The 23,501-nt window shown below is 44.0% G+C and overlaps 2 protein-coding genes across 9 annotated transcripts; one reads left to right on the forward strand and one right to left on the reverse strand.

Moving 5' to 3' along the window:
- The first annotated feature begins 639 nt into the window (after window positions 1-639).
- Window positions 640-16,330, forward strand: LOC4323937 (uncharacterized). Of its 8 annotated transcripts, none has more exons than NM_001419420.1 (8): window positions 640-1,206; window positions 1,322-1,384; window positions 2,001-2,702; window positions 3,875-4,009; window positions 4,332-4,415; window positions 5,036-5,092; window positions 5,231-5,317; window positions 15,590-16,330. In NM_001419420.1, exons 1-8 carry the CDS (start codon window positions 700-702, stop codon window positions 15,887-15,889), a joined length of 1,935 nt encoding a protein of 644 aa, NP_001406349.1. In that variant the 5' UTR covers window positions 640-699; the 3' UTR covers window positions 15,890-16,330. The 8 variants fall into 8 exon arrangements, with proteins under 8 accessions (NP_001406349.1, XP_015621565.1, XP_015621567.1 ...); XM_015766079.3 differs by having other exon boundaries at window positions 653-1,206; window positions 2,001-2,714; window positions 15,590-16,213; XM_015766081.3 differs by having other exon boundaries at window positions 653-1,206; window positions 2,001-2,714; window positions 5,262-5,317; window positions 15,590-16,213.
- A 1,108-nt stretch (window positions 16,331-17,438) lies between these two features.
- Window positions 17,439-22,717, reverse strand: LOC4323938 (probable RNA-dependent RNA polymerase SHL2). The gene is made up of 2 exons (NM_001419421.1): window positions 19,796-22,717; window positions 17,439-18,562 (listed from the first exon to the last, which is right to left on the reverse strand). Exons 1-2 carry the CDS (start codon window positions 22,580-22,582, stop codon window positions 17,693-17,695), a joined length of 3,657 nt encoding a protein of 1,218 aa, NP_001406350.1. The 5' UTR covers window positions 22,583-22,717; the 3' UTR covers window positions 17,439-17,692.
- Window positions 22,718-23,501: the final 784 nt, after the last annotated feature.

A 23,501-nucleotide genomic window follows, 5' to 3' on the forward strand; every position in this document is an offset into this window, starting at 1 on the left:
CTTCAACAAGAACATTTTAGGCCTTTTACTCAATCGTTAATCCCACAAAAATTTTCAAAGGTAGCTAGATTTTGAAACGGAGAGCACTATTTTAGAAACAAATTTTAAATATGCTACAAACTTGTCCCAAAATATAACTTTTAAGTGGAGGGATATAATCTAGTACTACTACGAATCTGGACAGATTATTCAGATAATCTGGATAGATTGTCCAGATAGACTATGGGCCTGTTTAAGGGAGCTTCTAGCTTGCTACAGCTTCTCCCAGAATCAGAAACTCCCCCAAACAATTCAGCTTTTGGTCTAGATTCTGAGAAGCTGTAGTTGTAGAGTCTATAAAAGAATCCAGAAAATGAACTGCAAGCCAGAAGCCGGGAAACCCAGCTTTTCTAAATTCTCAAAAGTTGGCTACCAACTAGTTGTTTCTCAAAATGTTAAGCTCCACTAAACAGTCTCTATATTTTATCCCCTAAAAATTATTATATTTTAAGATGAAAAAAAGTACTTTTAGTATTTATTTATTTTAGGAGATGGGTAATATAGCCCAAACTCCCATAGTCGAATGATGGCTCAACCTTCCGACCCGACTGGCCCGCCCGACACGACCTGTGGTCGGCTAGTACAAATTACCTCCCCTCCCTCTCCAGTCTCTACTGCTCTCCCCAATTTCTTCTGGAAACCCTCCGCGGCACGGGCGAAATGGGGCGGCGGCGGCGATTCGCGCAGCTCGCCACCACCAGCGACGACGACGACGACGACGCCCCCGCCGCCGACGCGCCGCCCAAGGCGAAGCCCCCGCCGCCGCCCTCCTCCTCCTCAGGCCCCAAGAAGCCGAAGCAGCGCCGCCTTTCCTCCGCGGCGGCCGACGACGACGACGACGTCGAGGAGGACGACCTGGAGCTCGAGGAGGAGGAGGAGGACGAGAAGGATCTGGAGGAGATGCGGAGGAACGAGGAGGAGGAGCGGCGGGAGGAGACGCAGACCCGCCGCCGCCGCCGCCGCCGGGGCCGCAAGCCCAAGCGCCCCGCCGAGGAGAGCGAGGAGGACGAGGAGGAGGAGGAGGAGGAGGCCAAGGCGGAGGAGGCCCGCGAGGAGGAGAACACCGAGGCGGTCCCCATCGGGGAGCCCGTCAAGATCACCGGCAGGGGGAAGAAGCAGCGCAAGCATTACACCTCCTTCGAGTACGAGGGCAACACCTTCGAGCTCGTATGCCGCCTCCTCCCCCCCATTTTGGCTAGGGTTTTTAGGGTTTTTGATGATTTTCCCAAATTCTGATTTTTCTTTTTTCTTTTGCGGATTGATGATTGTTGTCGATTTGCAGGAGGACCCGGTGCTGCTCACGCCTGAGGATAGCAAGGAGAAACCTTATGTCGCCATCCTCAAGGTCTGTGATGAATCACTCCTGTTGCCGATCTGGACAATGTATCAAGGAATTGTTTTAGGCATTCAAATTATGTCATTTTGTCGCCATCACCAAGATCTGTGATTAATCACCCCTGTAACGTATTTGGACGATATTAGAACGTTGGAAAAATATGATGCAAAAAATCGTGTGTCAGATTTTCAGTTTTTTCTATGCTTGAACTTATAGCTAGTTTTCTTTGGTGCAATAGTTTGCGAACAACTGTTACTCCCCTATCAGTTTGAAATATTGATGTCAATCTTGAAAATGAACATCGTTCCAAAACTCTATGAGCATAAACCAGTGTTGATATGAATTTTAAATAGGAACTTAGATATAGATTTGGTTTTGGATGCACTTGTTTTTACCTCTCAATGTTGTTTCAATGATGGAACTTTGCTTAGATTTACTGATGCTAGTATTAGCTATGACCTGTATCAAGCAATTGTTCTATATTCTATGATTGAAATCATTGACTCATTGCCTACCTTTTGTTGTTGAGGAGGCAAAGTTACACAATCTTAGTTGTTTCTGTAATCTGTTCTCTCTTTCCAGAGTGAGTTATGAGAAATAACACTTCACTATAATCTTGGAACAGGATATAACAGAAACTGAGGGAAGCTTATCAGTAACTGGTCAGTGGTTTTATAGACCAGAAGAGGCTGACAAAAAGGGTGGGGGAAGCTGGAAAGCAAGTGACACGAGGGAGTTATTTTATAGTTTCCATATTGATGATGTGCCAGCAGAGTCAGTTATGCACAAGTGTGTAGTCCATTTCATTCCTCAACATAAGAAAATTCCCAGCCGGAAGGAACACCCTGGATTCATTGTCCAAAAGGTCTATGACACAGTTGCGAAGAAACTTTGGAACCTAACAGACAAAGATTATGAGGATAACAAGCAACATGAGATTGATCTTCTCGTTAAGAAAACAATAGACCGTATTGGACAGCTTTCTGATATTGAACCTGCAGATGCTCCTGGTGACAACAATGATCAGCTCTCAAACAAGCGAGGACTGCGGAAGAGACCTGTGCTTCCTATAGATGTTTCAAGAGATGATGCTTTAGCAGGCAAATCAGAGCAATTTGGAAAAGCAGAGACACCTGGAAGTGATAAGCTAAAGAATTATGCCACCCTTGTCAAGTATAAAGCTGTTACTGGTGATCAATATCGTGATAGGTGGCTTGATAAATTAGTGGATACTATTCCACTAACATCAAAGGAAAGTGCTGGGGCTTCTCATGCTGATCCTGGTGGTGCTACCAAAAGTTCAACTAATGGTTCATCTGCAAAGGAAGTAAGTTCTGGTGTAAGTTGTTTCTTTCCCTGTGATGGGAATGGTTGAAACTCTAAACTCCTCCATGTTGAATTGATCTTCCACACTCTTAACCTTGTCTGGAATATGCCACATAGGAACGCTACAGTTAATTATCTTGGTAACATTAGGTTAAGTTATCATCTCACTTTCCAACAAGCTTATTCATCTATTTGGTGGTGATATGAAATTTGTATATGCGCTACAAATTTACTGTTATATTTAACATTAACACTTTTTTGGTTCCGAGTATCGGTAGTAAACCGCCTTTCCTTGTTCCTATGTTCTCTAGACAAGTGGCCTGGGATGACTACAAACTACAGGGTTCACTTGACAAGGCATTATTGGACTAGTGATTGCTTCACTGCACTGCCAATACCGAATATTTTTTTGTTTGTGTCAAGCATTTTTCTTTCTGTGTTAATGTGCAAACATAAAGATTAAAAGTAAAACTCACAACATCTCATGGATGCTTAAATGAGCAAGCGTTAAGTCATACCATGTTATATCTATCACTGGTCAGTGTACTTTGTTTGCTAAGGCATACTAGTGATTGCCTCTCAGCACTGAAAAATACAGCATAGGGCTATTACGTTTGCAACGGTCAATCGGTCATTTATTAGTAGTCGTGTAAGCCTCTGGTTGAGAATGTTTAATTTGATAGAAGTAACATGATAACAGAATCACAAGGACCTGAAAGAAGCATGCTCACAGTTACATGGTCTCTGAACCGCATACGGGTTAAAAATCGGAAGAAGGGTTTTATTACTAAATGAATCACACACTTCATGTACTGAGCGCAGAAGACAGTAATTTTTGTTAGTGTGGACTGTGATAACCATGTTTGTTGCTTTGGACAATTTTGCGATGCTAAATTTGTCACCTTGTTCTGTAAATTTATATTTATCGAGAAAGTAGTGCCATTCATTGAAAATTATTTGTTAGACCTCTTATTTTTGGGATGGGCACATGTTTTTTTTCCTTCTTTTTATGTAATCTCTTGGCAACTTTGCATGTTCTTTTATTGTTGGGATTTATAAGAAGTATATGTTCACTAAAGCCTTCTATTTGTTTCATTGGTTCCCTGTGTTTTGTTGTTTTGTTTTCTTTATTTGCCTTCCCTCCTTAGATGGTTTCTGATTATCTGTTTTCAGGACAATGAAAAATCTTATTCACCTGATGTGATTGTTTCAATAATGGCCTCCTTAGAAAGATCTACTTATGAAGCTCTTGGTTCTGACTTCCAGAAGTATAACCAGAAATTGAGACAGTTACTGTTCAACATCAAGGTATGTCCTGCTGACAACTGCACAGTTCACTTATTAGTTTATATCTAGTCCTAGAAATCACCAGTTTCACAAGAATAATACTAGGTAATTTTCTTATTGTTGTAACTCACATCACCATTAAACTTTCTCCTCCAGACTCTTAAGCTCAAATCTTTATTTAGTCTGAAATGTTGTTTTCTACTTATCATAATAGCAACCACTAAAATTTTGTGTCATTGTACTCTTAACGACATAAAGGTTTTTAACTCACCCAACCTTTACATCTCTGTGAATTATAATTTGATTGATAACCTAACATATTGCTGTTGTTTTTCATTTGCAGAATAGCCCTGTACTACGGAACCGGCTGATGAACAAGGAGCTTGATCCTCCAGTCCTGTTAACAATGTCTCCTGACGAACTAAAGGTGTAACCATCTTTCAAGAATTTTGCATTCTTTCAATTCAAAATGTACTTTACAGTTCGTTTCTTGTATGAAGCTGCATCAAAACAAAAACCAAACTAGTAACCTAAAACCAAAAAAAGGGGGTAATTTGGTTTGGTCTTCGGATTATTTTTACGCACTCCCCGTGGCTATGATTGTATCCATGGTTCTAGTGCCTTAGCCTAGTTGGTAGGAGTATAGAACATATTGGTTATAACTGTAGTTAATACAATGCATTTCTAGTTTTCTACACTAAATTCAAATAGGAGGCATGTCTGGTGCAAAACCAATTTGGTTCAAGCACCAATAAATGTTGAGCATTGCTTTTTTAAGAGAGTATAAAATGTATTTTTGAACATAATGTATATTAGAATGGAGGACGAAAATGTAATTGACTAAAGTTTGGTTTTCCGGAAGATTCTCTTTTAGTGGGTTGCTCACTTCAACCTGATATGCCTCCTTCTGTAACAGCCACCTGTTATTTCAATGAACTTCTTTAATATATTCTCTTTGCTATAATTATGATGTGTTCCTCATTTAACTTAAATATCTTTCTGTTCCATTCTTATCTAAATTCTAATTGTTGTTGCTGAACATTTTAGGTTGGCTTGACAGCAGCAGAGAGAACATCTGAACCTGAAGAATCAAGGAAGTTGCAGGTACTGTACATCATTCGTATTATATTCAGTAATTGTAGTTACGCAAGGGAAGAGTGAAGAATGTTCATCATGATAACTGAGTTTTCACATAGAGTTATTACTTTACGGTTCTCTGAGTTTGGTGTTTGTTTTATCTAGATGACTGATGCACGATGTGTAAGATGTGCAGAAAAGGAAGTAGGTGTATCTGATATTATTCATGCTGGTCATGGAGATCGCTATCAGGTATGTAAATGTTCCTTTCCTTTACTTTCAATCCTTGGTCCTTTTTTTTTACTCAGGAGATATTTGTTTTTTTTTTAATTTTCTGGTCATACATATTGGTCTTTTCAATATTGCGTGTTTGTTAAGAACCTAACAGTAACATAAACACTTTACACCTACTAAATGTTTTTTTAAGCAACCCTTTGGAACTTTAAACCCACGATGAAATCAACTTGATTGGTAGGCTTTCAGATTTCAGATTTTGTTTGTAGTCAACCGTGATTCTTGAATATGCTTTTTGGAGATTCTTTAGGGTCAATAGCTATCAATAAAAAGAAAACCAGATGCTTTTTTGGGTTAGTTAGTGGCTAATTTACATTTGGTATTGGTCTCGTTCTTGTTATTTTTAATGGGATCCATACACTTTTTAAGTAAAATCCACCATCCACTACCAACTTGAGTACATCAAGAGCAAATGCACGTTGGAAAAAGCAGTGCCAATCGAGCTCTTCTAGCCTATGATCATGCCCTTCGAGCTAACCAATGTTTGGATCTTGAGGAAGGCCAAGGAAAGGTCTCCTACAGCCGCTAGGTCGGTCTCTGACAGAAGGTGGTGGCATCTAGAAGAGAGAACGAGGTCGTTAACGTAGGTGGCGATAGGACCTTGAGGCTAGCGAGGCTAGTGGCCAGCGGCAAGATCTTAAGGGTGTGTGACGTGCTGAAGGAAAGTTTTCAACGGTGGAGATGGCCTAGGATGTCATTGATAGATCTTGTAGGACAACACAGGATGGAGTGGGAGGTCGTTGCTAGTGGCTTAGATGTCCGAGTGGAGCTTGTGAGGGCATGGTAGTGAACAGGTGGTGGTGGGTGATTAACGAGGGGAAAAAAGAAGACATGCATTCCCATGTATAAGCCAATTTAGGCCTGGAGTTCAATGAATTGGACCTATGCTCTTCAAGTTATGGTATGTTTCTATGGAAATGGGCCAACAATTCAATTCTTACCTAACTTGTCTTCCAAATGCCCGAAATGAATTGGGCCTAATTTCATTCATCAGATTTGGCCCTAATTCCTTGAACAAAACGGAGCATTACAAATTGTCCATACCAAACATAGTTGAAGTGTATGAAATAACAATATGGTCTTGTAGTTTATGAAGTACAAAAACATCTCACACAAAGCCTATTGCTAAATTTCTATCCACGATTGTTGACGAGCCCCATGGTAGTCTTTCCAAATTGTGGCTTGCCATAATAACTCGTCACACCGCTCTTCTTGTTGAGGCAGCCTAAAACCGCGCCTCACACCCTGCTTAGTGCACATGAAGATAACTTGCGTGAATTTGAGATTTTTTGTTTTTTGCTAAACAAAATTTTGTGTTGTTACATCTTGATAAAAACTAACAAGCCATTCCCAAGCATTTGAGAAAAGCTAGTGGGGATTTAAAAACGTTGCATGCACAACTTGACAATCGTAACATCTCTTGTTTTCTTTTGTTAAAGAGTACTTTGTAAAGTAAGTTCTAGTAGCATAAAAATACCTTATATTTAATGGTATTTTAACTTGCACACTATTTTATTAGTGGTGATGATGTTGTAATTAGCAAGTGGATCATGCATAGACTTTATTGAATACAATCCATTTTGATGCAACTAGAATGTAAATTTGTCCCTCTTCCATTACTTGCACAGTTACCAATCTAGTAAATAGATGGTCCCAAGCTACATATCTTATCCACTGGAGTCCTAGAAAGGACCATCTGGGTGATAGTGTCTTGTTTTCTTCGCACTATATTAGATATATTAGATGCGGAGTATTGTGGCTTAATAAGAGTAAGTAGCACCCAAGCAAATATCTTTCCAAACTCACCTATTACAATGTAAGACCTCTATCTCCTACTACCTCTGTCCCATAAAAATAGAATTTCTACAGAATTAAGGATAGATTAGGAGGATACACAAATGACCATAATAACCTTGTTTAATAAACACACTACATGCATACATTCTATAGATAAACTTTGATTAAAAGGAAGGAAGGAAGACTACAAGGCAACATACTTTGATGTAATTAATTTGTTGGGTCCCACATTGGTAGAAATACATTTTTTATAGGACAAAGGTTCAAGGGTAGAAATTCATTTTTTATGGGATGGAGGTAGTAGATATTTTGTTCTTAAGAAATCTTGCCACATCCCATTTTCTTTTTGGACCTTTGTTTTGGCTTAGCTTTATTAGCTTTCCGGTCACAAAAACTTGTTTTAGACTTTTACATGGTCCTTAAAAGAAACATGTTATGGATATACATGGTCTTCAAAATGGAACTAAAATCTAATTTCCAGTGCAAAACATTTGTAAAACCGAGAAAACTAGAATATTATGGAAGTAAATTTTTTAGGCAAGTCTACACATGATTTTCTTACACAATCCAAATATTTTTAAAAACATCGATTTTCAAAATTTTGAAGTTTTGACTTAAGCCATGTTCAAATGACATGTTCTCGTGATAGTAGGGATTAGCATCTAGTTTGTGTGTTGAGATGAATCCCAACAAATTGTATTGAAAGTTCAAAATATAAAATGTAGTTAATAATTAATTATACTCAAATCAATACTTACAAATGATTTATATGGGGCCAATTGGATATGTATAGTCATATGCAAAGATGCAGTACTTTTATATAGGAGTCCTACAAACAACATATCCTTGCATATTTGTAGAACCTGCCATTATCCCCAACTCTATTTCAAATAATTACTCCCTCCGTCCCATAAAAAACCAACCTAGTGCTGGATATGACACATAGTACAACGAATCTGGACATGCAGTCTTAGATTCACATCCAGATTCGTTGTACTAGAATATGTCACATCCAGTCCTAGATTCATTTTTTTTGGGACGGAGGGAGTAGACCATAAGCTTTTTGAGCTTTTTTTTTTCTTTTGTAGTTTATCAGGTTGAGGACTTTCAAGCTGCAGGTCCAAGGGTAGAGTCCACATAAGCAAAAAAGCAATACTCCCACTTGTCTTTTAGCTTATTAGTGCAACAACAGCTTATAACTTCAGTTAGCCTAATGGAAAAATTGCTTGTTTGTTTGGGCTAGAGTTTTTATTTCATATAGCTAATAAGCCCAAAGGAGGCATGAATAGATTGTAAAAAGTTTCCTTAATAATGTTTTCTTATTGATGTCAAGGTCCTGGATACCCGAACCCCCTTAACCACTCTGTTGGCAAACAATGCTCCATTTAGCGCACCTATATTTCAAAGGAGAAGAACATCACTTTGCTCAGAAAACCTGGACTTGAAATATTGCAGCTTGCAAACCTCTCTAGGTATTTTGAGGGAGAAGATCATGAACATTGGAAGACTACCGAGTGTGGAGTTTATTAGGACTTGTCTGCACTTTCAATTGCTAAGTTTTTCCTCAAAGTGCTATTCTACCCTGTCGAATCGGTATTGTTTAATTTCCTATTGTGCATTGGTATGCCCAAACATCTTAATGCAAATGAACCAATTCCTTTGGTGAATGGTTGATTGTATTGATCTTTAATGAGTTCATCTTTGCTAAAGCAAAATAACCAACTTTGGTGAAAATTTATTTCCAACCTGGAGAGTTGCTCGAGTGGGCATAACAGAAGTTTTATGTCCACATGTATCATATTGTTAGCATATTATAGGATGTGGATAGACCGTCACCCACCACAAGAGGTGGCACAATCTTTCTATATGTCGTACCTTCATAGCTCTTGATATCAAAATTGTGAGCATTTCAACAACTCTATTGAGAAGGATGTGCGACATACTTCTCCATGTGGGACCCCTTTTTAGTTACGGGTTAATATCCAACTACTTTAAATGCAGACATTACCCTCAACGAAAGTCCTCAATCCGAGTGTGCCATATTAGTCAGAACCCTTTTATCCTCATTAAGTGTTAAGAGATATGACCATTTGACCTTGTCAAGTCTCTTTAAAAATCAAATTTTGATATTATTCCATTTGACACTTGGTTGATGCATATCGGAGTCAAACATGCCATTTGACACATAACTTTCCAAAATTGTCCATTCATCACAAGTGTTGTTGTTGATATGTTTTTTTTTCATCTTATCTTTTTATTAGTACTGTTATGGTGCCAAATTAAAACTTAATAAAGGAAACACATTTATGAAATCCTCAAATAGGGCCATCATCAAGTCCCTTTGTTAGTACTGTTATGGTACCAAAGTTAGGAGTTAATAAAAAAACACATTTATGGAATTCCTCAAATAGGGTCATCATCAAGTCCCATATGAGTTCTTGAAACACACCCATGTTAGGTGCCCTGTTTTGTTCCATTTGGAAGATTCCTTCCCTAACTTCTCTACTCATATCATTCTCAACCTAGGATGTTTTGGGATATGTAATACAGCTATGTTTCCATCATGAAAAGTAGTTTATATGCTTGAAGAAACCAAACCATGCTTCATTCTAATTAATGATGTGTTTTTCAACTGTTCATCTTCCATTATGACCCCTTCCTCTTGCTTGAGAACTTATGTTATTCCCATTATTGCTTTTCATGCTTCTCAATGTATCTACTCTTAACAAATGAGCAATTTAACCACTTATCAGAGATATTTCTGAAGTTTTATGTCATCTTAGACAAATTCTAGACTTGTTTCTCAAAGACATCTTATATCAGCCGAGCTCCACAGCTGCTCCTGTCCACCCCTGTGTCGTGTCCCACGCACAGTAACTATGTCGTGGAACACCCAAGCCGTTGGGCGCCTAGGCACCCTCACCTCTCGAGCTTATATTGTGTTGGGCTCCTGACTACCCCCGTGTTGTGGTGCCACACGCGGCCTGCGGCCCCATGCCAGTTCACAAGCTTCGCGGGAGGCAACAAGAGTAGCTTAAAAGCACCTAGTTACCGAAGTAGAGGAAAAGAATTGAACATGCCAAGAGTACTCAATCAAAGCGAGATCTAGGGGGCTTGTCCTCGTTTGGCTTGTTTTGCTCCTGCGAGACGACTCTCAACTAGTTTTAGCAATTACATGTGTAGCTTGGGAGGTAGATAAAGGGTTCTCCCCCATAAAGATTGTACTAGAAGTATCAAATGAAGGAACGGCTAAAACAAGGCAAATATTTAAAATTGGGTAAACAAATGAGCAATCCATGAGAATAGCAAGCAATTGATTATTAAGTAGATGACGTCTAAGGCATGGTTCTGCTTAAATGAATGGCTTGTACATAAATCCACTCACTTGGTGACACATCCAGTTCTTTTTTCAAAACAATCCAAAAAAGATAGTGCAATGTCTCTATTGATAGAGTAGTAAAAACATTAGAAGTCTACAAACCTGGGAGGCTATAGCTAGGAAAAAGAAAAAAGACAGCCACACCACGAGTCTACAACTAGATCCCGTTATTAAGAGCAAAGCATGAACACGACATCCCTAAGGAATGGATCTTCTCGGCCATTCATAGTGTCTTCATCATCTGCGCTGGGAAGCCAGGATGGAATTCCATTAGGAAGAGGAAAGATCATGCAACAATGCTGCAGAAGAAAAGCAACGCCTGTAAGCGTCGTCATTGTTGGCCCAAAGAGGTTGGGCTTGTGCCTGTGATCTTTTTGCCCACCTGTGTCGAGGTTGCTTGCTGGAATTAGTAGCCACCCATAATTGAACACCTTCAGTGCGCGGCCTTCACGACAGCACCTTGTCGTCGGTCATCCATCATGTAGGAGCTCGACATCCGACACGCTCCAAATCCATCCTCATAGTTGGGTTAGAGAGGAAGAGAGAGAGAGAATGGATCCCTTCTCCCCCACCCTAGCCTACTAACATGGCCATTTTCTGGCGGCAAGGTGTTGCTAATAGAGTGTTGGTAGGATCACTTCTGAAACTTCGCCTTCATTTCTTCCTTGAATTATTCAATTGTTCTTGTCAATGGCCCGGTGATCACAAGGTCATCTACATAGACCCCAACGAGCAGAGCAGAGCTGCCATTGTTGTGTCGGTACAAGGTGTGCCAATGCTTGCTCTAGTCGAAGTCGTGTTGCTTCAGAGTGCGATCAAGCTTCGCGTTCCAGACTCTTGGCGCTTGTCGCAGGCCATAAAGAGCCTTGCGTAGGCGGAGGACCTTGCCTTGTTCTTTGGCAATGACAAAACTAGGGGGTTGCTTCACATACACCTTTGCCAAATCTCCATTAAGAAAGGCATACTACACGTCCATGTGATGGACATGCCACTCTTCCTAGGCAACGAGCGCGAACAGGAGACGAATCGGCTCCATTCGCGTGACGGGCACAAACAACTCGTTGAAATCAATCATGGGTTGTTGAACGTATCGTCTGATGACGGGACGAACTTTATGTTTGATCACCTTCGCGGCCTCCAATTTATAGACCCATTTGAGTCCATATGGGCGATGGCCATGTAGGAGATCAAGAAGCTCCCAAGTCCCATTGTGATTTACCACGTCCATCTCTTTTTGTATCACATTGCGCCGTGCCTTGTCACATTCTGCTTTCAGCGAACGAGCGCGGTTCGCCAGGTCCAGCAAGAAGCAAGGACACCTTCTCGAGCACCTATTGTGCAAGCCCTGGTGCCGGAACGTTCTCCTCGACCAAGTTGTCAACGGTACGGTAGCGGACAAGGGTGTCAAAGTGCGCTGCGTCAATCCTCTCGTCGTGTGAGGTGACACGAACTTTGTCAGGGTAGCGCTTGGACTTGGTGCCAGCGTGGCATGGTTTGCAGGTGAAGTCTCCTGCAATTGCACTGGGGACGTTGATGGGGTCCCTGTGCCTCCCCCAAACCAGGCATAGGATGCTTGGTGGTGTTCTCAACATGGTACTCGATGGCGAAATCACTGCTTGGTGGCACACTTGTGCCGCTTCTTGTCGTTTGATCCCACCCGTGGCTCTCGTCAAAGATGACATTTCAAGTGAGACATACACGCGTATCCTTGGATCAAGGACACGATACGCCTTCATCCCTTCTTCGTAGCCGATGAAGAAGTCGGGTATGCTGCGCTCGTCGAGCTTGCGTGCATCGTTTAGCTCCTTCACAAACACCAGGCACTCGAAGGTGCGCTGGAAGTTGACAGTCGGCTTCTTACCGTGCTTTGCTTCACATGGCATATTGCCGATAAGGCTCTTGGTTGGCATGTGATTGAGGAAGACAGTCGTGCTGACAGCCTTCCCCCAAAACTCAATAGACATTCCCCTCTGCTCGAGTATTGCGCACGCCATGGACACCACCGTCTGATTCCACTGCTCGACCACGTCATTTTGCTGCGCGACGTAGGGCGTGGACAAGTGATGCTGGATCCCCTCATCAGTGTAGCAGGCAGTGAACTCAAGCCACTTGAACTCGTGACCGTTGTCTGTGTGGATCATGCAACTTGCGCCTAGTGTACAAGAGCAACGCGCATGACGCCATCAAAAAGATTCAGGTGGCAGTCGAGACTCGTAGCACACACAACTTGCGCCTGCAACAAGTCTTGACCGCCACAATCTTTTTAGAAGCAGGCGCATTGCTCTTGGCTACTAGAGTGTCCCACATGTATTATGTGGCATTGTAGACCAGTAGCAAGAAATGACGCTAGTTGCTTAGCATATCCGACGTGATGGGTCCACAGATGTCGCCATGGACGGGATCGAGCGGCTCCTGAGCACGGTACTTGGTTGCCTTGGGAAAGCGGCGTGTCGGTGCTTGGTGATGACGCACGTGTCGCACAGTTGTTTGACATGCTCTAGTCGAGGCAGGCCATGCACGAGCTCTTGTGAACCCATCTTCTCTAGTGAGCTGAAGTGGATGTGCTCAAAGCGCTCGTGATAGCGCCAGGCAACATCATCGTGTCATGCAGCCATACAAATCGGTTGAACAACCTCGAGGCGGAGGACATACTGGTGGTTTTGTCCCCGCTTGATCTTGAAAAGGAGGTGACGGCGTCGGTCCCAGATGCACAGGATGCCACCCTCAACTAGCACATGCGTCTCGCTTTCATCAAGCTAGCCGACGCTGATGATTGAGCTCTTGAGGCGCGGAATGTAGTAGATGTTGCTGAGAACCTTGTGCTCGCCATTCTTGCTGATAAAGATGACGTTACCGGCACCTTGATGTCAACAATGGAGCCATCACCAAATTTGGCAGTGCCAGTGACGCTTCGGTTGAGCTCGGCAAAAACATCACGACAGCTCGTCATGTGGTTGGTCACCCCCATGTCAAGGTACCATGCCTCCTTGTCCTTGAGTCTGCGGCTCCTAGGCTCATCTGCATGAGCGATTCAACGAGGGAGACAAGAGATGGCACGACAACGGGGTTGTCGTTGAGCTCGCAAGCTTGGGCCATCAACAATGTGGTGCCGTCGTCTTCATGCTCACATGCCCGCGAGAACAGCAAGACGGAACAGCAAGACGTCGTCATTGTTGTCACCTTAGGCTAGGTAAGCGGCTTCTTTCTTGGATCGATGGGAATCCTTGGCCCAATGGCCAAGAAGGACAATTGCAATCTATTTGGTATTGTATCCTGATCGCCATCCTCCTTCTAGCCGCCTCCGTCGTTGCCAGTGCCTCCTTTCTTGCGGTGGGAGCGAGGTCGCCAGCGAGCTCTGCCTTGTGATTGCTTTGAGGATCCCTCCCCCTTCTGTCGCTCCTTCTGCCACGCGAGCCACTGCTCCTCCATGAGGAAGAGCTGGCCTCCAGCTGGAGTAGTTGTCGGCGATGAATTTGGCTGTCGTTCCTCCACCTTGGGACGCCCAATGACGTCATCGATGGTGAGTGTCGAAAGATCCAACAAGGTCTCAATCGACACTGTGATTTGGGAGAATCACTCTGGGACGACGTGCAGGAACTTCCCGATGATGTTTCTGCTCCTCGATCTGTTCTAATGTCCAAAGCTGAGACACTAGGCTTGTGAGCCACAGGGCGAAGTAGTCGATCGATTCTCCATCATAGAATGAGATGGATTCATGTTCCCAGCGCGCCGATGTGAATCACTTTGATGGCATCCCAGACGTCCTTCACGGATTCATTGGTGGCTCGTTGCAGTCACCATACTCCACCGCGTCCCAAAGGTCGCGGGCTTGCAGCATCACCTTCATCAACAGCGACCACTCGATGTAGTTAGTTCGCGTGAGGGTGGGGAAAGCAGCAGCGCCGCCAACCTCCCTGACAGTCCGCTGCACAACAATCTCTAGAACAGTAGCGCCTCGACCTCGTCCTTGCTGTGCTTTTGGCGATAGCGAGTGACAGCGGCCTCAGTGTTGTGGCGACCTAGAAGCATTGGCTCCCACATCTGGTACTTCATCTCTTTCACACTCCTTTCATCAAGCTCTGATACCAATTGTTGGTAGGATCACTTCTGAACTACACTTTAGTCTAGCTGAACTGAATCTGAAATATGAGCTGAAAAGCTTACTAACGCAAGAAGGGTACATGTCCTTTTATAGGACTTTTAAGTTGTGCTACAGTAACCAGCATGATGTTCAGACGGCTGTTTGCATATAAAGTAAAATCTAAATTTGCTCCAGCATGATGTTCAGACGGCTGTTTGCAGATAAAGTAAAATCTAAATTTGCTACAGTAACTGGCATACTTCCTAAGGAACCAGTTGACTGCAGCCCGCAAGGATTATACTAACAAAGAGGACTAGCGTCTGGATCGGAGCCCGCATCAGCCCCGCCTTAGGCCACCGTCGCATGAATATTTTGTTTGAAAAACATCGATCAAACGTGTGCATTGGAGACTGAAGATGCCCTAAAGACAAGTAGAAAAAGAAAAGAGTTAGTACTTCAGTAGTTGGATTGATTTTACATCCAAATGTTTTTATTATATATTGACCAAAATGTTGCTTTTATATTGTTTTGCCTCTGCAATGCCTTCCCTTTTAGTTTTTCTTTAAATCCACACTCGAACTGCCTCATTTATTTGTTTCTGAATATGTGCTATCCATTACCAAAGCCTATGGATCTGCTGCAGATTCTAAGTGAATATTTAATGTGTTAAAGAGACACTGGCTATAATTAATGTGCTGATGGTGTTCAATGTATATACTCTTTATATGAAGTAATGATTGAACTTGGACTCGCCTCCTATTGCAGAGGATTAGTCTGAACACTTGCTAGATGGAAATTTGTGGGCCTTTGGTACTTGAATCTTTAAATTTTGGTGTTACCGTGCTTCGGCAGATATCTGATTTCTGAAGTGTGAACATCTAGTAAACTGACCCTTATTTTCTGTCGTACAGTAATGCTGAAACTACCTTCTTGTTTGGCCCAGCTTTCTCACAAGATTTCTCTTTGATTTCAGCTCGAATGTAACGCCTGTGGACACTCGTGGTTCTCGTCCAGAGATGCCATCACAACCCTGACAGTGGATACTCCAACAAGTGCTGGTGGGAGCGTGGGCACGGCACCATGGGCAACAGCCAAGTTCGATGTCATGGAGAAGCAGCTCACGAGCCCACGGGATCATCAGCCGGACAAGCCGTTGGCCGATGCTCTCCACAAGAGCGCGGCACCGTACATGCCCACGCTGGAGAAGCAGAAATCGTTCGGCAAGCACAAGCCAGACGAGCCCTCGTCGGCGCCAGCAGCTGGCCACGAGTAGATCAGACGGTCCACACGCACTACACCTCTCGTCAGAACTAGTAGCTAGCTAGACACGATTAGAAGAGCACGCGCACCCACGGTTCGCATCGTCATTAGGGAGTTTCAGAGATTACGTGTACAGATGTAATTGTGTTTTGTATGTCGTGTACTACCATCTGAGGGAGGCTGAGCAGATCAGACAAACTCTAGGTTGGCATCCTCCTGTCGCCTCTAATCGTGTGTTTTAACTTGCATCACTGTCAATGCATTTCAGTGCTGTGGACGCAGCCGGTACTCCTGTACATCGTGAGGGTGTCAATGGATCGTTTTTGGCTACTGCTCATGTTTTGTGTGTGTACTTCCCATCAATTCTGCTCGAGCTGTATCTGTTTGTACCCAAATGATACGGGCATCAGGAGTATGCAACCCAACTATGACCAATAAAAAAAATTCCCTGCCCAAGCAGCTTATGTCTAGAATTTTGCATGCCAAATGGGACAACAAAATGATACTCTCTGTCCCAAAATAACCTTATTTACAGCCCTATAGAAATTTTTAAAACAATTTTTCTATAAAAATTTTTTAAGCACCGTTTAATAATTTGGGAAGGGTGCCCATAGAAAAGAAGAAAGTGAACTCGGCCTTAAACCATCATCACTCTTGTGGTTATGTGGTATGCTGTTGTGCCCCTTTTTTCTAAAAAAAAAAAGAGGGCAAAAACTGTCTTGTACTCCCTCCGTATTCGTAAAGAAAGTCGTTCAGGACAATGTTTAAGTCAAACCTTGGGAATATAAATCATGAATAACTCTCAAGTTATTGAGTTTGAAAATGTAAAAATTATATGAATAGATTTGTCTTGAAAAACATTTTCATAAAAGTATACATATCACTTTTTAATAAATATTTTTTATAGAAATAAGAAGTCAAAGTTGTGTTTTGAAGACCGTGTCGCTGTCCAAAACGACTTTCTTTATGAATACGGAGGGAGTATATACAAGACTTGATCAGAGATACGAGATCATCATTAACAACGAGTGGGCAATGAGAAGCATTCCAGTCACTTCACTTTGACTGTGTTTAGTTCGGCCTAAAGTTTAGAATTTAGTTGAAATTGGAGACGATGTGACTGAAAAGTTGTGTGTGTATGAAAGATTTGATGTGATAGAAAGTTGGAAGTTTGGAAAAAAACTTTGGAACTAAACAGCGCTTTTAGCAACATTACTCTGCACAATTTGGTGTCGCTGCAGTACCCGTTTTTACCCAGGGACATCCCATCAACAACCGCAGCCCCATCTTCTAGAGATGAAAACGGTGACGAAGAAAATTACGGGCCGACTTGGGTCGTTTCTATATAAGTGGTACGTTTTCAATTCTGGCTTTCTTTTTTGTTTTTTCTAATTTGTTTTAGCGCCATATTACAATCGCCGCTTTAAGTACTTAATATGGTACATAGGATTAATGTACAACGGACTAATAGAACAGTTCTCATAGAGATGCTACCTTTTTCGACAGTTTTTGTTGCCCTCATCTGGGGCACAAATAAGGAGACGCACAACCTGAACTTGAAATATTGCCAAAAGCTGCAGGCAGCGTATATTTGTGCATTTCATAATATAGACAGCCCTCAACTGAAACGTACAGTTTTTCAGGCTTGAGGGGCATGTAAGAAGGAACAAAAGCACACTGAAACATTCGGGAGATCAAGTTCAGTGAAGTGAACAAAAATGAAAAGAAAAAAAAACTCAGATATTTTGTACGCATGCCCTTTGAACCGGCATTACGAATGGCAGAGTGGTCTTACTGCGACCTTTGCATTGTTTCATCATATCCTCTCGGAGATGTATGCTGCAAGCCTTTCAACAGGCTTTTGGCCTTCAACTCTCACTTTACCATGGCACCTTAGCTTTATCCGCGCCAAGTAATCCACCGGGATCCATGCAAAGCTAAGGCTTGCCGGTATTTCCTCACCATCTGGGCCCAGAATGCCCCTCGACTTCTCCACCCATTTGGGGTGATAGGTCACCTGGTACCAGGCAGAGGCCTTCATCTCGTACAGCAGATTCTTCTCGTCATCACCAATCTCGCATTGATCCGATGCTATGCTCTCAAAGGTACTTTTGAACTCCTTGCGTAGTGCAGAGTAAGCAGTCTTCAGCCTGTCCTTTATGTCGCCTTGCTTCTTGCTGCTGTTCTTAACAAGGAACGTTATGTGCCCTGTCACAAGTTCAGCTTCAGTGCGGACCCTGTACTGACTGAGCAGCGCACTCAGCTGCGCGTCGTATGAACACTTGCATTGCCAAGCACTCGCGAGGAAATCTGATGCACCAGGAACTTCCAGATCTATGTCATAAGGCAGATCATTTGGAGTGCAAACCTCTTGTGACACCACATCACCATTGGAGGCCTCTTGGATTGAACGATAAAGCCTTCCAAGAATCTTTTCTGATTTATAAGATTGTCCATCTTCCTTTCCCATGAAGTCAGGGTAGACTTTTGGTTTAAGGTGTGGTGGCATTATCGCAAGTTTGCCAGTCTTGGGGAAGTCCACGGCAGTTGCTGCTAGCTCAGCTAAGTGAATACACTTCTCATCCATTGCACCATACTCGCTAAGATCAGCATGAACAACATGAGCATTACAGATCCTACCAAGATTCTCACTTATCATGTTCTTTAAGAAGAAATCAATGATATCCTGTTACAAAAACAAGATCTAGTCAATGATATGCATTATAGCAATAGATACTTGCCCACAAATCAAGAAATCTACAATTTGCAGAAACTAGGGGAATTAATATGAGTCAGTTTTTTAAGCAGCTATATGCATATGCGATTGGAGAAAATGTATCACCAATGCCAGATTTCAAATCCAAATAACAATCTACATGGTAACAACTTTGTAAATACATCACCATATTCCAATTTGAAGTTGGCAGCTTGCCAAGTAGGAATATATGATAACATGAGGTAAATTCAGATGGTGAATAAAATGAGCGCTAACCAACCATGCTATGCTAATAGTTTGCTAAAGCTTAACTTCGTAAATATCACAAAACCATACTAAAACTATGAAGGAAACCACAACCATTACTTGTTGACAGCTAGAAACCACAAATAGTATAACCAAATAATAAAATAACAAGGAAGATGAAAATCATTACTTCTAAATTTGCATTAGAATATGGACAGTGCAAGAAAGAAAGGGTATAAGAAACCCTGAATACAAAACACGATCTAAGAACCAAGCATGTCCACGACCAAGTCAACCACACACTCGACCAAGACTAGAGACTAGTTGCCCAGCGTTTGAGCAAGCGATAACCTGCTAGTTACATGCAAATTATCAGGGTTCATATGGATATGCATCAAAAGCTCTTAGATAGGACAGAGCACCCAACTCCAATCAAGGATTTCCTTGGATCCAGGTGTGAGGCCCTAAATGGTTGAAAATGTTATGTTTGATGTTTTTTCAGGGGTGATTTGGACAGGTAGAAACACAGATGGCAATTAATCATGTACTCCTTCAACAGCTGGTTGATTTAAACTTTATATAAAGTTGTAATTGCAGAAACGGAAGGTAATGCTACGTAAAGAAGATAGGGAAGTCACAAATGTGAAGAAATGGCCTCGGTAGTTCAGCAGGGAGATGATGCCTATAAGGTTTACAAATGCTAGGAGGACCTCTCTGGTTTGGACTTAATTTTGATTGCTGTAATATATCTGAGATTCTAAAGCTATTCCCTGTTTTTGCTGGTGTGCCAGTGTGCCCGACCATAGCTTGCGTTTAATTTCTTTATCTCAGTTCTGTAAAGAAAACCCATATATGCTTCCAATGAAAGGAGGGTTATCCATCGTATAAAAAGGACATGTATGTAGGAAACAAAAAATTATGGGACATTGCTGACATCTCAAGAGTTATTGAACTTACATGTTGAGATACTTGGCGCGGAAGTTGTTTTGCTTCAGGTGGGGAGTAGTCCATAGGGTTCCAGCTCTTCTTGCCTGGAGGTATAAGTTTCTCATCCCATGTCACAAAGTAGAGATCCCCATCAAGATCGCTCCCAGATGCCTCGTTAGCATGTGGCCTCTCACCTTTCTGGGGGAACACCAAACAATCAACCAGATGATGCAGTTCGGGCACATCAACTGCTTCAAGGATGCGGACATCCCCTGGATGAAGACAGGGATTCTTTGCTATTACCACAGTACCCAAAATGACCTCTGTGTTTTTATCTGTTGATGAAAATCTTGACCCATGCTTAACAAAATAACTATTCAATGATGGAACTGTTGCCCGAATAAAGCACTGCCCTTGCTCAAGAACCCCAAGCTCATCAAGACAGCCCATCAACCACCTTCCCTTTGGCACAAATATCCTTGCTTTTTCCAAAAGATCCTGCAATTGTGCAGACCTTATAGCCAAGAGCATTGCTTTCAAGTGTGGTTCAGTTCTAGGTTCAAAGCCAGCACTGAGCATCAATGCTGCAGTGTTTCCATCATCAGCACATGAAGTTGTTAAAACCTCAAAAGCAACATCTCTGTCTGATAGAATATTGTTGAGGTTAGAAAGCATGGTCTCTTGCATTTGCCAAAAGATAGAATCTGGGACATTCAGTGAGGATAGCAATATTATAATCTGTCGATTTAAGAATCCTGGCTGGAACTTTGTCCAGGAGACCACCTCTAACACCAAATGGTTAGACTCAAACTTCCTCATGCTTGGCCTCAGGAAAAGCCGTGTCCCATCACCATGTCCTTGCCAGACAGCTATGACACCCTTGAAGCCAGCAAACCTGATCTGATAAGCAGATGGCGGGTTATCTGTCAGCTGCAGCCTCTCGGCAACTTCCAATGCAAGATCTGGGGTAATTTTGCCAATTCCATCGGAGAAAATGTACTCATTATGCACAACATCATCAAAACTCTCATCAACCTCATCCGGCCGCATTGTCACAGTTGCATATGTGGATGAGAAGCACTGCCCCATTCGAGCAGCATGCTTCGCAACATTCTTACTTGTGAACCGTCCCATCCACTTCCTAATTGCTTCCACCGTTGTCTTTCTGTCCTCGGCAAAGAACCAAGCTGACTTGTCCCTTAACTGGTTCGATGAGAATGCGAGAAATGAGTACTTCCTTCCACACATGTGGAAACCCTCCGTCAACAACATCCTGACACGCTTGTACACCGTTGTCTTCTGCTGGAAAAAATTCGACATCAAGTCTTTGACAATTGGTGCAGTGAAGGAGTTGAGCACATTGTTGTTCAGCACCTGCATACCCTCGTCCATAAAAGTGACCCTCAAAAACCTGTCAGCCACCTCATGGTAATGCCGAAGAACACGGTTTGAGCGCTCCACTTCTGGAGGCAGACAATAAGCCCTGGTGGGCGTGATCACCAGCCTCCGCACCTCCGCGTGGTCATCCCCGACCTTGCTGCAGAGAAGTTTGGGGTTCCTGGCCACCCGATTCAGTGCCTTCTTCAGCCTCCCGCACGCATCAAACACTGGGAACTTGTCCCCCCAGAAATCCCTCAATGCAGCCACATTGACGTTCTCCTCGCTTCTCCCCAGCAGGCTGAAGAATTCAGGCGTGAGCTGGTGCTGGTTGATGATTCCCTTGTGCACCAACGCGTTCACCATGAAGAGGAGCGGGAACTTGAGCCCCTCGGCGTGCTGCAGGCAGAAGAAGACGTCCTGCATTGGCTCCCCGAACTCCAGCTCGTCGCGCACTGTGAGCCCCCGCCGCGGCCCCCATCCGCCGCCGCAATCGACGATCGCCACCCTCCTCTCCCTCATGTAGTCCAGCGCGCGGTCCATCTTGGGCCAGAATCGCGCCGAGAAGGAGATCCTGTACACCCCGCACCGCCCGATGGCGCCGCTCGGGGTGATGTCCGTGGTCCGTATCCACGGGTCGTCGTCGTCGAGCAGGTCGAAGGGGACCGGCTCGTGGAAGTCGTCGTCGGCGGTGCGGTAGTGCACCAGCGGCGCGGCGGCGAGGCGGAGGAGCAGCGAGCAGTCGAGGCGGTACAGGCGGACCTCCAGGACGTCGCGCACGGGGAACTCCAGCTTGACGTCGCAGCGTATGGCGGCGACCTCGCGGAAGCCCGGGAACGTGAAGGCGGTGTCGCGGGTGAACACGAGGCGGCAGCACCCGTCGAAGGGGTCGACGGAGAGGTCGAGCCCGGCGTCCGGCCCGCGCCAGGCGGCGAGGAACGCGCCGGGCGACGGGAGCGCCCCGACCTCGAGGCGCACGTCGGGGAACCGGAACGGCGCGATGCTGCTGCGGCGGGACACGCGGAGCGAGCTGTCCGGCGCGGACGCGACGCGCAGGGGCTTCCCCCTCAGGATGAGCCTGGTCTCCCCCGCGAGGTCCGCGGCGCGGCGCGCCCCCTCCGGGCGCGCGAAGTGGACAAACGCGTGCGGGGGCACCCGGTCGTACCGCGGCGGCGCGGCCGCGGCCGAGGCGGAGGCGGGGGCGGTGGGGAGGGCGAAGTCCGGGTAGGAGTCCGGCGGCGTCCAGGAGGTCTTGACGCGGCAGCGCCAGACCAGGCCGACCTCGTGCTCCAGGAAGTCGGCGAGGTCCCCCGCGGCGACGCCGGCGTCGAAGCCGCCAAGGCTGACCTGCGTCGTCACCAGATCGCCCGCCGCCGCCGCCGTCGTGTCGCCGCGCCGCCCCGACGGCTGCGCGGCCGCCCCGCCGCGCGGCGATCGCATGGCTTGGGTGGTTGGGTGGGAGCTGGGAGGAGTGAGAGAGAGAGAGAGAGGGGAAGATCAATCGGATTCGGTTATTAAATTTTTGATGAGTAAATAAATTTCGGAGGGGTTTAAGCGAGGGGACACCAACGAAGAGGACGGGTGCGAACTGTGTGTCTGGCCCCACATGTCAGTGTTTAGTGCAGTACTGGAGAGTAGAGACGATTTAATTGCGTGTTTAAATTATTATTATTTTAGTTATAATTGTACGGTTATGTTTATCACCGGGAGTAAAAAGCTTTTAAAGGATGTTGTATTTTTGTCAAATTAAGATTGGTATATCATTATTTGAAAAGAGAGGAAGTTTTTTGTTTGCAATTTTTTTTAAAAAAAAGTTCTTATTTATTAAGAAGAGTGATGAGTGATTAGTTTAATTGTTTAGCATCAGGAGGATGAGAAGGGAGTTAATGCATGGAGCAAGAAAGATGGTGAGAAGCACTGAAGAGATCTCTTTTTCAGGAGGAATCACTGAAGACATCTGATGTTTAATTGCAAGGTTGGAAGCTGAAGGGGCCGCTTGTTTTGTACTACAGTACTCCTATCTTTTACCAAGCCAAAAGAAATATCAACGTAAATGCTGATAGATACTCCACTCTTCTTCTGTTTGGTTCTGAGATTGTGGAAATTTTGGCAAGCCGTACGTGTTTGCCATCAGAGCAAGTTCAATAGGATAGCCAACTACTAACTCCAATTCATCTATAGCTAATCTAATAGCTTAGAATAGTTACATACTACACTATTAATACCTGGTCCCACCTGTCATAGACACACTGCGTCTTGGAGTCCATGCTGCAGCTGGCTACAAATCTGTAGCCCGCTGCCATTCTCTCTCCTCATTTATCTACTTAAAATATGTTTGCAGCTGGCTTATAGTCTGCTA

Source organism: Oryza sativa, chromosome 1 (assembly GCF_034140825.1).
Source record: "Oryza sativa Japonica Group chromosome 1, ASM3414082v1".
NCBI lineage: Eukaryota > Viridiplantae > Streptophyta > Magnoliopsida > Poales > Poaceae > Oryza > Oryza sativa.

Bases quoted from the DNA above. Each gene is read 5' to 3' on its own strand.
- LOC4323938 (NM_001419421.1), bottom strand. From the start codon at position 22,582: ATGCGATCGCCGCGCGGCGGGGCGGCCGCGCAGCCGTCGGGGCGGCGC. The intron at 18,563-19,795 runs GTAAGTTCAATA...TTTTTGTAACAG, and splicing joins CGCGCCAAGTATCTCAACAT to GATATCATTGATTTCTTCTT.
- LOC4323937 (XM_015766077.3), top strand. From the start codon at position 700: ATGGGGCGGCGGCGGCGATTCGCGCAGCTCGCCACCACCAGCGACGAC. The intron at 1,385-2,000 runs GTCTGTGATGAA...ATCTTGGAACAG, and splicing joins CTTATGTCGCCATCCTCAAG to GATATAACAGAAACTGAGGG. The intron at 4,416-5,035 runs GTGTAACCATCT...TGAACATTTTAG, and splicing joins TGTCTCCTGACGAACTAAAG to GTTGGCTTGACAGCAGCAGA.